Source organism: Mixophyes fleayi, chromosome 2 (genome assembly GCF_038048845.1).
Source record: "Mixophyes fleayi isolate aMixFle1 chromosome 2, aMixFle1.hap1, whole genome shotgun sequence".
NCBI classification, from domain to species: Eukaryota; Metazoa; Chordata; class Amphibia; order Anura; family Limnodynastidae; genus Mixophyes; species Mixophyes fleayi.
This window is the reverse complement of record NC_134403.1, coordinates 328,117,097-328,134,610: the sequence shown is the minus strand read 5'-3', so window position 1 is coordinate 328,134,610 and position 17,514 is coordinate 328,117,097. Positions and strand designations below refer to the sequence as shown.

The 17,514-nt window shown below is 44.0% G+C and overlaps 1 protein-coding gene across 1 annotated transcript in view; it reads right to left on the bottom strand.

Moving 5' to 3' along the window:
* The window catches only part of LOC142139324 (adenine phosphoribosyltransferase-like), a 36,188-nt gene that overhangs the window by 3,418 nt on the left and 15,256 nt on the right, over positions 1-17,514 (bottom strand). The window contains exons 2-5 of the mRNA XM_075196824.1: positions 15,253-15,398; positions 11,907-12,000; positions 2,976-3,122; positions 2,592-2,687 (exon numbers count right to left, since the gene is read on the bottom strand). Of these exons, the coding sequence (XP_075052925.1) occupies positions 2,592-2,687; positions 2,976-3,122; positions 11,907-12,000; positions 15,253-15,398 (483 nt within the window). The remainder of the gene's footprint in view (positions 1-2,591; positions 2,688-2,975; positions 3,123-11,906; positions 12,001-15,252; positions 15,399-17,514) is intronic.

Below are 17,514 nucleotides of genomic sequence, written 5' to 3'. Positions count from 1 at the left end.
ATTAGAGGAGTGAGCATTGTGTGGCCACATGACATTAGAGGAGTGAGCATTGTGTGGCCACATGACAAGAGGAGTGAGCATTGTGTGACCACATGACATTAGAGGAGTGAGCATTGTGTGGCCACATGACATTAGAGGAGTGAGCATTGTGTGGCCACATGACATTAGAGGAGTGAGCATTGTGTGGCCACATGACATTAGAGGAGTGAGCATTGTGTGGTCACATGACATTAGAGGAGTGAGCATTGTGTGGCCACATGACAAGAGGAGTGAGCATTGTGTGACCACATGACATTAGAGGAGTAAGCATTGTGTGGCCACATGACATTAGAGGAGTGAGCATTGTGTGGCCACATGACATTAGAGGAGTGAGCATTGTGTGGCCACATGACATTAGAGGAGTGAGCATTGTGTGGCCACATGACAAGAGGAGTGAGCATTGTGTGACCACATGACATTAGAGGAGTGAGCATTGTGTGGCCACATGACAAGAGGAGTGAGCATTGTGTGACCACATGACATTAGAGGAGTGAGCATTGTGTGGCCACATGACATTAGAGGAGTGAGCATTGTGTGGCCACATGACATTAGAGGAGTGAGCATTGTGTGGCCACATGACATAAGAGGAGTGAGCATTGTGTGGCCACATGACATAAGAGGAGTGAGCATTGTGTGGCCACATGACATAAGAGGAGTGAGCGTTGTGTGACCACATGACATTAGAGGAGTGAGCATTGTGTGGCCACATCACCTTAGAGGAGTGAGCATTGTGTGGCCACATCCCCGGGGTGCATCTACACTTCAGCACTGCTAGTCTCCCCATCTCTCCCCAAGACACATCTGCATTACTGCACGCACCTGAGGCACCACCTTCTCGCAAGTCAAAGGAATGTGACAACTGCAGCACAGTCCTGGTGAACACAGGACAGTTGGGAGGTATGGAGCCAAGGGGCAGAGGGACTGGTTGGTGGTTTAGTCAGTGGGGTTCGGTGCCCATTTTTTTTTATTAGTTATACAAGTCCTTTTGTGGAGGGGCTGTGTTTGCGCTGCAGAGCAGCAGGTTTTTTTTTAAAGACTATTTATAATTTTTGGTAAGCAATACACAAGAATACTGCGCAAACACAAGCGGGCAAACACAAGTGGTAATTCAAAAGTTACATATGAAAATAACATCAATCTCGGGTGAGGCAAATGCATATGTAAGATTAGCGCGTGGTACCAGCCGAGAGCTGATATACTACCTGAGTGAGGCAAACAGTATTGTATAGGTGTATGTAATAGTTAAGCAGGGAGAGAGAAGGACGGAGGGGGGAAGGGGGTGATGCGACCAAACCTGGGACCCCCGGCGACCCGCAGTTCACCGTAGGGGTGAGTAAATTATTATCCTACTTAATAATTATAAAAATAATAGAACAGGATTTGGCCAACTTAACCCTGTTCAAAGGAAGAGAACTGAAATATTCTGAGCTTGGTCAGGCATTGGGGCAGGGCCAGAGGGCAGAGCAGCAGTATTTTACTTTATAAATGACCTCCACTGTGTGACTTGGTGGACTCATACACAAGGGCGGGGCATGTGGTGACACAGCAGCTGAAATCATACCTTCAAGGTAGGTACCTCACAACTGCTTTAATCATTAAATAAAGCATTTCCCCCTTTTCCTAAAAACTCCCATACATTGCCACATGGAACCGTGGTGGGTGCACTTAGCCCCAGGTCACCACTGCTGTGCAGAGCAGCGGTGAATGGGACATACCTCCCTACATTCCAACTAACAGGACAAACGTGCTGACTGGAAGGATGATGGGACACATCCCTCCAAGTGGGAGTGTCCTACCTAAATCAGGACAGCTGGGAGGTATGTGAAATGACAGCTTTAAGAATTGTATCAGATCCCATTAGTGCACTGTCCTAACAATGTGGGAAGAGTTTCAGCTGTCTACGGCAGAGTGCTGCAGAAATCAGGGTAACCCTGAACAATGCATTTTACCTCCATGGTTTTGTAAATGTCTGTTTTGTGCTTTAGTGGTTTTTAAAGCAGCGACTTCTTGCTCCCACAAAAATACTGTTTCCGGTGAGGAGATTGTCCTGGAAAGCTGAGGGCTTTGTTCCAGCACTGGATATTGTTTCATGCTAAATCACTGAGGGTAGACTTGATTTGTCACGCCACATTCTTGCCATTAGAAGCTATACTGAAATCCATTTTCCTTGTATTACTGGATGCCATCTGACAGGTTAGAACATATACCTATTTCGGGGCAGATTCAATTTGGCGCAAGGTGCCACTGAACATCGCCTTGATCTTCAAATACACCTATTACAGTGAGAATCTCTGCTCATTTTTCTGCGCTCCTCTATGGGCTGTCAGAAAAATGAACGGAGATTCCAGTCTCTGTCTCTAAATGAAGCTCTCCCACCTTGGAACCTCAGTTAGAGTTTAGAGTAAATCCATCTAAAATTTTACATTTTCATTTTAAAAACAAGGTTGTACTTTTGCTTTTTTTTTTGTATATCAACATAGTTTGTCCAGATTGTTCCCATTAGCTTGATTAGCTCCTAACTATAATGAGGTCTTTAGTCTTACGTCTCTTACCTGCAACCACCCCACCTTGTTCTTCCACCAGTTTAATAGCCGCTCGCATAGTTCCTCCTGTCTCAATCCACTGATCCACCAGCAAAACACGTACACCTAGAACAGAAATACTGACCGTGAAAATAACCTCATCATATAATACATAACCGGTTAGGTGCACTTGGCTGTAGTTGAAGAAAGGCCAAACTGCAAAAGGAAGTCATACCCCTTTCAAAACTACCCTTCAAGGCTCACCTCACCGGGACAGATGTTCTGTTATATAATAGGTATCTGCGTAGGGTTCAATACAAAATGTTCAGTGATTACATGCAACTTAGTACTTGTTCCTTGTCTAGATCTACTTTACATTACATTCATTGTATCAGACATCTAACAATCACTCACCAGGCTTGATGGCATCAGTCCGGACCTCCATAATTTTCTCCTTCCCGGAGTAGTCAACATACGACTGGCTGTATGTTTTCACACACAGGTGACCAGCTTTTCTGATGGCTAAAAAACCTCTCTCTAAGCGTGTGGCAATGGCAGCACCTATTTGAGAAAAGTCACAGGAAGTATAGTCACATTTTGGAAGGTCCAATAAACATTCAGGATATCTGATAACATTCACAGCTATGTTTAGTCAAACTCTCTTGTAGCCGGACAGAAAAACAGAATAGCCATATAAAATAGAGGAGCTTCCCTTAGAAACAGGGCCTTCATGTGGCCATACATGTTAGTGACTGCATCTCTCACCGCAGAGAGACCCAGAGACCCAGAATGCAGTGCCTCTCTCCTGCATAGTACAAATGCCTGGTCGGATACACATGGTGGGGACATAATACAGAGACTAAAGTGCCTAGAGGGCTGCAGCTGGTGTCCAGGAATCAGAAGGGTGAGCAACAGACCAACAGGCTTAAGGTAGCTGCATAGGAGGGTAAATCCCCTGCAAAAGCAGCACAGAAGCTCAGCAAACTACTGCACAAGAATAAGCAAGATGTCATTAGTCTATAGAAAACACTGACATTTAACTATCAATTGGCTGCAAATTATAACAGTCACAGACTGAGAAACCTATGTTTATTATGTGATGAAGAGAATTTTGAACCCAAGCATCAGACCGATTAAAAAACTACTATACATCTACATAAGAGATCTTATTGGGACATAACAGTAAATTAGCAGGATGCTTTCCCTGACATATTAACCGTATAGCGATTCACTGGTTAGTACGGATACAGACTGCAGCTGTACTCTACTATTATCAAATTGCTTGGTCAGTACAAAACTGCTCTTAATTGGCCCAAATAAGTTCCTCACATTTCACATCTGAAAACAATCTACACAGAGCCAAAAAAACTCATAACTACAGTAACATACAGGCCTGAAGGCCCGACCAAACCAACTATATGTAACACCCAGATTCTGGATAGTTTCTAAGAAATCTTAACCAACATCATGTAAGTTAGTTTCATTAATCTTATTATATTGTGGCAATCCCCCAAATAACCACCAGAGGGAGACATGCTACACAATGCATTTTGAAAATTTGCTGAATGGAAATGTACCTACAATCTCTGTCTTTTAGGATAACATCCTGAACCATCAAGAGTATACTGTTGTCTGACAGAAAATTTAAAGATGTAAGACGTACATTTTCAAAAGTCTCTAAGGCAACAAAGGTGAAACCTGATGAGATCGCTGTAGGCTTGGGGCTATTGCTTGATGAAAACAAATAACAAAGAATCTTAAATGTAGAAGATGAACTTTAGTCTGCCAAACAGACGATAGAGGCACAATCATTATCATCATCATCAGTTATTGATATAGCGCCACTAATCCCGCAGCGCTGTACAGAGAACTCATTCACATCAGTCCCTGCCCCATTGGAGCTTACAGTCTAAATTCCCTAATATACACAGAGAGAGAGAGAGAGAGAGAGAGACTAGGGTACATTTTTGATAGCAGCCAATTAACCTACTTCTATGTTTTTGGAGTGTGGGAGGAAACCGGAGCACCCGGAGGAAACCCACGCAAACACAGGGAGAACATACAAACTCCACACAGATAAGACCATGGTCAGTAATGAAACTCATGACCCCAGTGCTGTGAGGCAGAAGTGCTAACCACTAAGCCACTGTGCATCAAAATGAATCGGCTCATTGGCTTGATTTAGAGAATCACAGCATATTCAATAATCTAAGAATATTGGGCATTCCAGAGACGGTCAAGTACCCTGGGCCAACATCTTTGCCCTTTATGTGGCTCCCACATCACCTGTCCATGAAAACCAAAGGTAAGTTTCTTGCCATTGAAAAGGCTAATTTTAGAACCGAGTCTAACAAGCAGAAAGATCTAAACTGTACAAGTTTATCATTGATTATATGAATTATGAATTTCGCAGACAAGTTTAAAATACTAGATCATTACAGTAAGACCACTAATTTCACCTATCAGGGTGCAAGATGGTTAACATTCCAGGACATTTCTAGCCAATAAACAGAGAATTTAGCCCATTCTACAATCAACTATTTGAGAAGGAAAAATTCTTACGCCTTTACCCTGCAAAAGTAAGGATCATGGATGACGGGAAGGTCACCATCTTTGAGGATCCGGCTATGGCCAAAGAACACATTGACAGTCAAGGAGTCTGAGGATGGGAAGGACACATGTCTCTGCTTATAACAAAAATTTAGAGGGATTGCGACTACCAAAGCTGACACATGACACCTTTGGACACTGGTACTCCCCCGTCTACTCACCTGGTGTTACAGGTCCATGCTACAAATGGACTACTCCATTCGCTCGCTAGGACAAAAGGGAGCCCTACTGCTTTTAAAATTCACATTGAGAATAATTACTATTATATCATGGAAGGTGGAAGTTTTAAACTACCCTGTCAATCCCTATATAGTCTTCCTGCGGGAGACTCAATGGATGGCTGAGCTGTAAACAACTTTACGAGACACATGGATAGGAGAATTTCCACTCCATCTGCCAAGTAAAGAGAGGGGCAATTTTATTTAATAAATCACTTTTACTTTAGATGCACAAACGAGAGATCCTGATGGTAGATAGACATGACCATTGATGGCACAAAGTACACTGGGGGGAATAGAAAAAGGTGTCCGATTGACCACTACTGAGACAGCACACACCTTGGTGCTTCTGCCAAATACGAGAAGACCCCCTATAAATGTACATCATACTGAAACACACCTCTCATTATTCAGTAAACACCTCCATTACAATAAAGTCCTAAGACTTAGAAACCAACTCCATGAATGTATCTCTGAAACTTAGAACAGGGTGAACAACTGTTGTTTAATGATGTTCTAATGTCAGGCTTATTGTTTTTCTTATTTATATTTTATAAAATCATCTTACCTGCAAACACCTGGAGATTATCCAGCGACATCAGAAGTGGCGATATGTTATTCAATAGGGATAGACTCTCCGGTAATGTCATATACATTGTATACAGTTGTTTAATTAAATGCATCTTTATCATTTGCTGCATTACTCAAAGCAGAATTAAAATATATTTTGGAAAAAAACAAAAACTTAATCTACTTCCATTATGACCAGCATAATAGAAATATTTCTGCACTATTTGCTACCATAGTAGTAGTGTCATGGGTTTCTTTTCCATTAAAAAAGTTTATGAAGTTAAAAAAATTGCGTAGACACACATAAATTGTATGTATTGGCTATTTGGAGAAAACTATAGCCATAAAACAGAGGAACTGAGATGTTCAAGTCAGTGGAGTGAATTCAGGGCACATTCACATTCAGGTGCATGTGTGAGCTCTGTGTTAGGACATGAACTTTAAATTAACACTATACCTTGAAGTTAATACTGACCGGGACTTTAGACATGTGATGCAAACTCCCATTGAGCTGTTAGTGAAGTATAAAGCAAGCATATGTTCCATAAGATGCTGAGTGTATGAGAGTTCAATGCAAGAGTATGGCTTGGAGTGTACTAGACTTAGGGGCATATTTAAGAAGCACGATAGTGCTCTTACCGGCAAATTAAGCTCCCTGGGTGTTCCCCGCAAATTTATGAAAGGTGCATCGCAGCAGATATCATGGATATCTGCTGCTTTGCACTCCTCTTCGTTTTTGGGAGCAGTCACCATTCAACAGTATGGTGGAAGCTGGCGTACATTATCATAATTGAAAAAATCCAATGCTGTCAGCTCTGCTCTGAAGAGCAGAGCTGGACAGCGCATGTGTGGAGGGATCACATGATCCCTCCCTGTAACTCGCCGCTCTCTCTCTGCAACGATAGTTGCAGAGACAGAGCAGGGATCTTTGTGCGAACTGCACATGCGCAATTGAAGGATGAAGAGAACGAGGAGAAGATCCCGAGACAGCACTTCCGAAGAAAGGGGTAAGTATGATTTTTTTATATCACAGAAACTGCAGTTTTTCGGAACTGCTGTTTCTGTGATCTGTTGTTCATAAATTTGAGAAATAGTTCGATCCTTATTCATGCGATAAGGATTGATAACTATTTCTCACTTTTGCCGATGATTGATAAATGTGCCCCTTTGCCTGTCAGGGAATCGAGTATCAATAAGCCCAGGCTCGGTATATCCCATATTATGTATGATACCAGCTGTGTGGCAATATAAATGCCCATATATGTATACAAAACCAAAGACAGTTGTTGTCAGCGCTTATCCTTAAAACTGCATATCTGTGGGTATCTAGCAAAATGAAAACATGAGGTATTAGTTCATATTTTGATCAAAATATTGCATCCCAGCGTCAAGGGCACCTCATTATATGCAGGTCCTACACTGTCCTATTTGCTTCAAACACTGTTAAATGCAGTTAAAAATCAGATGCACTCACCTCCCAGGTACAGGGGTTTGCATCTAACTAGGGCATACTTGCCAACTCTCCCGGAATGTTCGGGAGTCTCCCGCACTCCCGGGCGAGTGTGGCAATCTCCCGAATTCTGCCCACTTCAGTAGGAAGTGCCCACTTCCTAGTGAAGTGGGCAGAATTAGATCTCAAACGCCGCGATTCCCGATGAATTGCGGCATTTAGCCCCGCCCACCTGCTGTCAAATGACGCAATTTGCGTCATGACATCACAGGGGGAGCGTCCGAAATGACGCGATTTTGGCCACCCCGCCCCCTCACGCCCCCCTCCACTGGCTGGCTCCCGGAAGGGAGCTGAAGAAAGTAGGTAAGTATGAACTAGGGCTGGCTTGTAAGGGAATTGAGTAGTGAGAGCTGAAAAGCCTGACTCGGGAGACCACTAGCAGGGTGCAGACTCACATGCACAGCATTCTGGGGCCTTGCAGCGTTAGCAGTCACTCAGCAGGCAGCACATTACGCTTCCGATTGACTACTTGCTACTGTTCTCTGAGTGCAGCACTCAGAGGATGTGGCAAAGGGGAGCAGGGCTTGATGAAGCACAAGTCACAGCCACACAGGGCCCAGCAGCTTATGGCCCCAGCTACCCCAGTAATTACACCAATGGCCTGAGATGAGAGGAACAGAGTGGAATGGGTCATGTTACAGAGCATTACAGTGCTAAGTAATAAGTAAAAAGAATGCAGGTATTTGCATTAACTTGCAGTTTGATAGAAGTAATAATGTTGATAATAATAAATGATGAAATAGCAGATTTGCAGCTTGGGAGCGTGTTCCGTGTTGCAGGCTGTTAACATGCAGAAAGCAGAGGTTCAGCTGCAGCCAGATATAGATATCCTGTGTCTCAAGCCAAGACTATTCGTGCTCTTGCTGGACATACCGATGACTGTGAAAACATTCTCATATCTCCACTGGGGATTATTATATAACAACTGTCCCAGAGCTGGTTACTCAGTGTCAAAGTGAACCAGAGGTAATGGTCTCTGTTCCAATTATCCACTTTCACCGCTGGTGCGGTGTATATGAACAGGGCACAGATTAGGATTGAAACTTTTTAATTAATAACCATGTGTGGAGAGATGGATGAAGAGAAAGCTTCTAAAGACCAGTACAAAATACATTATTACTGGGTGGATGGAGTAGTGAATAAAGGGTTTGTTTATTTTTAAAAGTGGAAATTAGAGGACATCACATCACACTGACTTGCTCATGCGTCCTAATCACTGGACAAAAGGACCTTTTTTAAATTTGGTAACACCACAATTACATGATTTTTGACAGATGCCTGGTAGTAAGGGGTGATCTAAAAATTACTCTGGCTCCTGTACCCGATGGACCTTCTACTTATGTTACAAGTTTCTGCTGAGATATCACTTATATCACACTTATATCACACTTATATCACACTTATATCACACCGCGTTGCCATCTTTCATGTTTTCACTGCCAGGTGTTTGGAAAATGAACATTGAATTGTAACTGAATCTATTAAGAATAGTGATGACGTGGTGTCTTCTATCAAATCTGATACTGGAGAATTTGTTGTGTATCATTCAGCTTGTAATGTGTCAGAAGCAACCAACTGTGGACCTGTACAATATATAGTATGCGCGGATAACATTGCTTGTTTAAGATGTAAAGTTTATCTAAATACCCAATGCAAATTTTTTACTGCAAATATGAGACATAGTTATTTTACAGGAGTCATCTTAGGGACCCAGGCTGTCATATCACTAATATAAAGCATCACTGATAAACCCCAAAATAGCAATACATCCCAGTAACCAAACAGCTCTCAGCAACACTAAAATAATTGATCGCAAACAGAGAGTAAGATTAGTGCCCAGTAATCCACAAAATACAGCATATTGTACTGTAATCTTTACTCACATTTAGTTCTCACAAGCTATGTTAGGCCAAAAAAACAGTAAAAACAAGATCTACCTAAACAGAGAGAGAGATCTGCCCTACTTTTGCTATGTCAGCTCCTAGGACTTATATATACAGTATATACAAATTTTTCCACAATCTATGCAACAAGTGAAATGACAATGTTCTTCTATCGTGCAACTAAAACTTCTGGGGGTATATTTATCATGCTGCGAGTTTCCAGTGGGGTTGAAAAGTGGGGATGTTGCCTGTAGCAGCCAGTCAGATTCTAGCTATCATTTATTTAGTACATTCTACAAAATGACAGCTAGAGTCTGATTGGTTGCTATATTATTATTATTATTATTATTAATTTTTATTTATAAGGTGCCACTAGGTATCCGTAGCGCCGTACAGGGACAGACAGAAATACGATACAGGGAGAGACAGCACGGAACAGTTAACAAAAAGCACAGTAACTCGGAAGCTCAATGTACAGCTAGATGAGAGGTGAGAGCCCCCAGCGGTGTAGCTAGAGGGGCAGAAGGGCAGGAGGACCTCACGGAGGAGACAAGGAGCTGGAGAGCAGAGTTAAGGTGGTGGAGAACAGGAGGAGAGGAGGCCCTGCTCGAAGGAGCGTACAATCTAAGGGGAGGGTAGGACGGACAGAGACACAAGGGTAGGAGGAGGAAAGAGGGAGAGGGTGGAGAGGAGAATGACGAGCAGGGAAGCAGGAGGAGGGCAGAATAGGGAGGGCGGTAGGTGGGAGGCTGGAAGGAGGTCGGTTAGGTGGGGGACTGGAAGGCTTTGAGGAAGAGGTGGGTTTTTAAGGCCCGTTTGAAGCTGGACAAGTTGGGGGATGTTCTGATGGAGCGGGGGAGCTGGTTCCAGTGGAGGGCGGCAGCGCGGGAGAAGTCTTGGATGCGAGCATGGGAGGAGATAACCAGGGGGGAGGAGAGGCGACGGTCATTAGCCGAACGCAGAGGGCGGGATGGAGCGTGGATGGAAATGAGGTTGGAGATGTAGGGAGCAGTGGAGTTGGAGAGGGCCTTGAAAGTAAGTGTGAGGAGCTTGAACACTATTCTGTAGGGGAAGGGGAGCCAGTGAAGGGATTGGTATAGGGGGGAGACAGAAGAGGAGCGGCGAGAAAGGAAAATGAGCCGAGCGGCTGCATTGAGTACAGAGCGAAGGGGAGCGAGATGAGTGCGGGGGAGGCCGGTAAGGAGGAGGTTGCAGTAGTCCAAGCGGGAGATGATAAGAGCGTGGACAAGAGCCTTAGTGGCATCTTGGGAGAGGAAGGGCGGAATGCGTGCGATATTCCGCAGCTGGAAGCGGCAGGATTTGGCGAGAGAGAGAATGTGAGGAGCAAAGGAGAGAGAGGAGTCAAGGATGACACCGAGGCAGCAAAGTTGAGGAACAGGGGAAATAGAGGAGTTGAGAACAGTGATAGCAAGTTCGGAAGGGGAGCGGGAATGAGCGGGAGGAAAAACAATAAGTTCGGTTTTAGCGAGATTAAGTTTGAGGAATCTAGAGGACATCCAGGAGGAGATGGCAAAGAGGCAGGCGGACACCCTGGAGAGGAGGGAGGAAGAGAGATCGGGAGAGGAAAGGTAGAGTTGGGTGTCATCGGAATAAAAGTGGTACTGGAGACCAAAAGAGCTGATGAGTTTCCTCAGGGAAGAGGTGTAAAGAGAGAACAGTAGGGGTCCGAGAACAGAGCCTTGGGGGACCCCTACTGGAAGGGAAGAGGGTGGGGAGAGTGATCCAGAGGTGGAGACAGAGAAGGAACGGTCAGCAAGGTAGGAGGTGAACCATGACAGGACCAGGCCGGAGAGGCCAAAGGATTGAAGGGTGAGGAGCAGGAGCGGGTGGTCAACGGTGTCGAAGACCGTTGAGAGATCCAAGAGAATGAGAAGGGAGAAGTGGCCCCTAGCTTTTGCAGAGAGGAGATCATTAGTGACTGTGGCCAGGGCAGTTTCAGTGGAGTGGAGGGGGCGGAAGCCAGATTGGAGAGGGTCAAGGAGGGAGTGGTCAGAGAGGTAGGTGGAGAGGCGGATGCAGACAAGCCTCTCAAGTAATTTGGAGGCAAAGGGGAGAAGAGAGATGGGGCGATAGTTAGACAGAGAGGTGGGGTCAAGGTAAGGTTTCTTAAGAATGGGGGATACAAGAGCGTGTTTGAAGGAGGAGGGGAAGATGCCAGCGGAGAGGGAGAGATTAAAGAGGTGGGCGAGGTGGGAGCAGGTGGCGGGGGAAAGGGAGCGAAGGAGGTGGGAGGGGATGGGGTCCAGGGGACAGGAGGACGGAGGGGAGGATGAAATGAGAGAGTGCACTTCTTCGCCCGTAGTGGGGCGGAAGGAGAAGAGGGGGCGGGGGCGGGAGGGGGAGGGGGAGGGAGGAAGAGTGGGGGGGGCGGAAGAGGGGAGGAGGTGATTTCGATGGCCATTGCTATTGCTATAGGCAACATCTCCACTTTTCAACCCCACTGGAAACTCGCAGCTTGATAAATTTACCCCCTGGATAAATATGGGAGTGGACTCATCCTTATATGATAAAAGGGACAAGCTATGACATTTACCTAGAATGAATCCCATGGCATCAATTCCTGCAACAAGATCAATCTGGTCAGTTTTAAAAGGTTGCAACAGATCTTCAATGCAGTCCTGCAGAGCCTAGATGGAAAATGATAGAAGACACTGGACTTACACTGTAATCAAAGATATTTAGAAGCATCTCCTATACGGTGGATCAAAAGCATTTTGAGAAGCTATTAATGTTTCTAGTTCCTACTCTATGCCATGGAGCTTATATAATTGGAGTGAACAACTACAACAATCACCAAGGGCCACTATATATATATATATATATATACATATATATATATAGCCTTTAAAAAATCTCCTATTGGACATGAGAGCATTGCCCAGAGATGGACGGACAATATATTGACTAATATAATCTCCAGGATGAATAGTATACTCTTTGTTGCCGGTGGTAGGAAGATGCCGGTGGGTAGGGTAGAAGTGAAGTTACATATTTATGTACCACACCATGGGTGGTACGTTAGCAATTACACCCAATTTCTATTCGTGATGACACCCCAATAATACCCCAGTAAACTATGAAGACACCAAATTATAGAAAAGGAGAGCTAGAACCTACAGAACAGGGTTAGGGCAAGTTGATTCACTACTTACTATCAATTAATATAACTTCAATTCAAATTGACAGTATTAATAATAATAATAATAATAATAATAATTATATTTTCACCAAACAGAACCAATTACTTGTTTTCTTTTCCTTTCTGATTTTTGGAACGTTCTGACCAAGTTTCTGGATAAGAGATCTCATACCAAAATCAGTAGCGACATTATCAGGCATGTTGGTAAATGTGGTTGGAAGAACTATTATCAGCGTCCATGTGTGGGAATTTTTCAGCCATGCTAACAGGTCAGGCAAGCAGATCTCATCCAATTTAACCACCTTTGCACATGGCCAAACTGGATACTGATCCTGTCGATCGGCTCTTAGCGCTCTCCAGCAGGGAATTCATCCTCAGCTACACTCTTAGACCTAGAGACAGACCTGGTGCTCCATCCACTGCATACACTGTCTGGTCATACAAACCTCAACCCTGGCACAGCGAACAGATCTGCTCCTGCACACCTGAAGCCACTGGAGCAAATCTCATTCCAACGTAGATAATAATGGTTTAATAACCAGTTCATCAGTTTGCCTTAAAGTATTGCCCTTTTCTCCATGTCTGTACTCACCCAGTCTTTTAATCCCCAATGTAACTCTAAAACATTCACCTCACTTCTCTGTTCACCTGCATCATCTCCCTCTTACTCACTCACAGCCAATAACTTTACCACATACTTTTACAAAATATCTCCTCATACCAGACCCTGCATGCGTCACTCACCTTCTACTGCAATCACAAATACACACGGAGCTCATTCTCCCATCTAACCGAGGGCAGAGTCTTTAAATTCATCTTAGGAACACTACATACTTGTCTCTTCAATCTGTCGCACATTCCCATCCACCTTTAAACATGCGCTCATCTCACCAACCCTAAAGAAACTGTCTCTTGACAAAGCCTCTCTCCAACTTACACAATGCTCAGTTCTCTGTCACCATTGTACACCTCTTCTCTTTGTTAACTAATTTGCTCATTCAGCTAATGACATCTCCTCTTTTCCATGGTCTCTCTGCTTTTTCTACATGGATGTCATGTACAAAACACAGCTCACCCCCTCCCCTCCATTCTCCCTCAACCATCAACAACAAAACAATTTATTCAGTCTTCTGAGCCTGATGCCCTGGTGTCACCCTTCATAGCCCCCTCTGCACTACTCCTCAAATCCAGTCTATCCCAGTCCTGTCACCTTCACAATATCGCTAATATAGGACCTTTCCTTAACCAAGATGCAAACAAAACTCAACAATGATGCATTTTCTCATCATGTACCACCTTGCCTACTGCACATCCACCGCACCACCCTGCAAATCCCTACACCAGGGGTAGGCAACCTGCGGCTCTCCAGGTGTTGTGAAACTACATGTCCCAGCATGCTTTGTCAGTATATAAACCAGCAGATAGCTGGCAAGGCCTGCTGGGACTTGTAGTTTCACAACACCTGGAGAGCCGCAGGTTACCTACCCCTGCCCTACACTAACTCCACATATCTTTCAGAATCCAAATCAAATTACCCTAACCTACAAAGCCTTCAAATACATCCCTTCATACAACACAAACCTATTCTCAAAATACTCTTCCTTACATCACTAGGTTTATTGCCGATTTGCGACTCCTTTCTGAAAACCCCCTCTCACTCCATCTTTAAGACCACCCACTGCCACTGACCACATCTGAGCCTGCTCTCACCCAAAACACTCCTCTATACTAGAGCATAGCCTACCTATACTACACACACAGGTACACCCTTTCTGGACTCTAAACCACACATGAAAAGCCTTTGGATCCTCGCTTTTTTCCTGTTTTTGGTCTTGATTATATATCATACTTGCCAGCTCTTTTGGAATGTCCGGGAGATTCTCGAATTCTGGGTAGGTCACCCAGAAGAGTAGGGCAACCTCCCGCATTTTGCCACTTCCTAGTGAAGTGGGCAGCATTAGAGCCGCCATGGCGCGATTCCCTGAGAATCTTGTCATTTTGCCCCCCCGCTGTAAAATGACGCGTATCCATCATTACAATGTGGAGGCATGGACAAAATGAGATGATTCGCGAAGTTCCTCCCCCTCCACCCATACCACCCACCTCCACTCCCAGACAGTAACAGCCAAAAGTTGGCAAGTATGTTATATATCTGTAAGGCTAGCCTTCTTCACTGACCCACAGAGGTATCTGATTATCTCTTAATTTATCATGATATCTGCACATTATACTAAAATGCTTTTCAAAGCTTTTTGGTGTTTTTTATATTGTGTATAGTAAGCTGTAATTGATCATAGTTTGTATTCAAAAGTCTGCCAATACGCTTGATCACTTTACTGGTTTCCAACTATTATTGAATAAATGTATTTGTCTCTCTTGCTTACTGCTGTGTGTTTTATCAAAGAATGTGTATTATTCAGACAGAGTGTTAGTGACCACTCTGCTGCTGTGTATTGGATAAAACTGTATCTACAGAAACAGTTTGTTTCATCCAAGGAAAGGCATTTTTAAAATTACATGGGTAATTAAAATTGTGATTTTGTGATCTCACAAAAGCAGGATGAGCCATGCATACACCAACACACATGACAGCAAAACATATATGGTCTATCAGCTTCTATTTGTCTGCATTTTAAGTGTGTGAATATTTTTATACACTGCACATGATATAACATTACACGGATGCAAACACATTCCTGGAATGGATAGCATCTGTTTATATAAGTTATACAACACTCACCTGCTGGTGGCAGTACAGCCTTGAAGGGTCCAGCCAAGCATAGCTTGGTCCTTTCTCATTGGGAGCCATTAATGACAGATACCAGCCATGGTTTTCCTTATCTGGACTCTTAAGCAGGTCCAATTGGACATTTGATAAGTTATAACCTGCAAACAATAGAACATATAAAGAATATTTTAGTTACTTTGTGACTGTGGATTAGTAAGTGTGCAGAGATTTCTCACTTTATATAAAACAAAACAAAAAACCCACAATATAAAATGTACAAATATATTGTAGGCAGGAAATTGTAAGGAATTTATTGACATTACATTCTTGTACAGTTAGGGATTGTAGAGATGTATATTTGGAAAAAATAATTACCATATATCACTGAGAAAGTAATAAAATGCTTAACGGTTGACGTTTGACCATGACATGATCTTATCATTAAATAAAGGATATAGACACCAGAATTTGGCAAAATAAGTCATCTTTATTAACATGAGAAAACATATGGTGGAGAAAGCGTGAGCAGCTTAGTTAGAACCAATTCCTATCACAATGAAGGTCACTTACAGTCTCAATATAAAACAACTGGGGAACTGGTTTTCCTCCCAAGGTTGCACCCTTACAACAACTGAGTATCCATAAACCCGAAGCCTTAGAGTACTTGCATCCCCTGTGGTGTCATCCCACAGGGGATGCGGGCTACGTAATAAACAAACCCACCCCTAAGGACACTTCAAAGAGAGGCTGCAAGAATGCCTAGCCCCTCTCTGTTAAATGTACACTATCGGGCCTATAAAGATGTGGAAAGTGGAACTTTATCTGCGGGTGCCCAATCCGAATACCACCAATAGACCACATAAACCGGTAAACAACTGAATTCACCTTTCTCTGCATCTTTACCACCACTCTACAGTCAGAAATATTCCTCTAAACCCGCCTAAGAATAATATCAGACCAGCAGATAATAAGATGGCTCCACCTGGAAACCACAGCGCTCAGATCCGATTTATTTCTCAAAATCAGACCAACTGAAGTGCCATGGCCAAAATCATTACCTTCCAAATGAATGACAACACCTTTCCTAGACACTTCCTTATGAAAGAGAGCCCGAAAAGCAGACCAACGCACACCCCTCTGCCCCATCCAGACAGCCACCAGCGTAGGAAAGCAAGAAGTGTCTTCCACCAACCGATGAAAAAGAGGATTTTTGTACTTACTTTAAATCTCTTTCCCTGAGTCCATCTGGAAGACCCCATCTTTGAACTAATTGCTGATAAACCTGCGGATGTAGAGACCATTCTCCCGGTAGGACTGCATATCTGCTTAGATAATCCGCTTCCCAGTTTTCTACTCCTAGAATGAAAACTGCGGATATGGCTGGAACCCAGGTCTCTGCCCAAGACAGGATTTGCTCTGCCACCTGCATCGCTCCTGCACTTTTTGTTCCTCCCTTGGCGATTTGTGGTCGCCACTGCTATGGCATTGTCTGACTTCAGATGTATCGTCTTTCCTTTAAGGAAGGATTGCGCTCCCTGAAGGCCTAGCGACATGGCTCGTAATTCCAGCATGTTGAGCTGATGGACTAGAGTTCCTGCAGCCGGAGATGGAGAACCACTGCTCCCCAGCTTCGCAGACTTGCATCCGCAGTCACTAGGATCAGTCCAACGGGGCAAAGGACCTGTCTACCCTTAGATGATCCCAACATAGCCACCAACTCAGGGAATCACGAGTCCTTCTAGAAAGGTAGATTATTTGAGACTCCAGATGCAGAGGTGATCCCAACCACTGACTCAAAAGATCCCACTGGAAGACAAGTGAGTGGAATCAACCGTAGGGAAGAACTTTGAATGCTTACACCATCAATCCTACAACCCGCATGCCCAACTTCATCAAAGGGCTCGGATGGTCCAAGAGTAGCTGAACAGAGTTCTGAATTGAGCAAACTGTTTGCTCCAGAAAGAAGACTCTCTGAAGGGTCGTTTCCATCATAAGTCCCAAGAACACCATCTTCTGTGAGGGTTGCAGATGAGACTTTGGATAATTGATTATCCACCCGTGCAGCTCCAGAAAACTCAGGGAGAGGACAAGATGTTGATACAGGAGCAGAGCCGAGGAAGCTTTGATGAGAAAATCGTCCAGGTTTGGAATTACATTTACTCCCTGGGCACGTAAAACTGCTGCCATAATGGCCATAATTTTTGCAAATACTCTGGGAGCAGTGGAAGGACCGAAGGGAAGAGCCCGAAAATGAAAATGAGACCTCCCTACGGT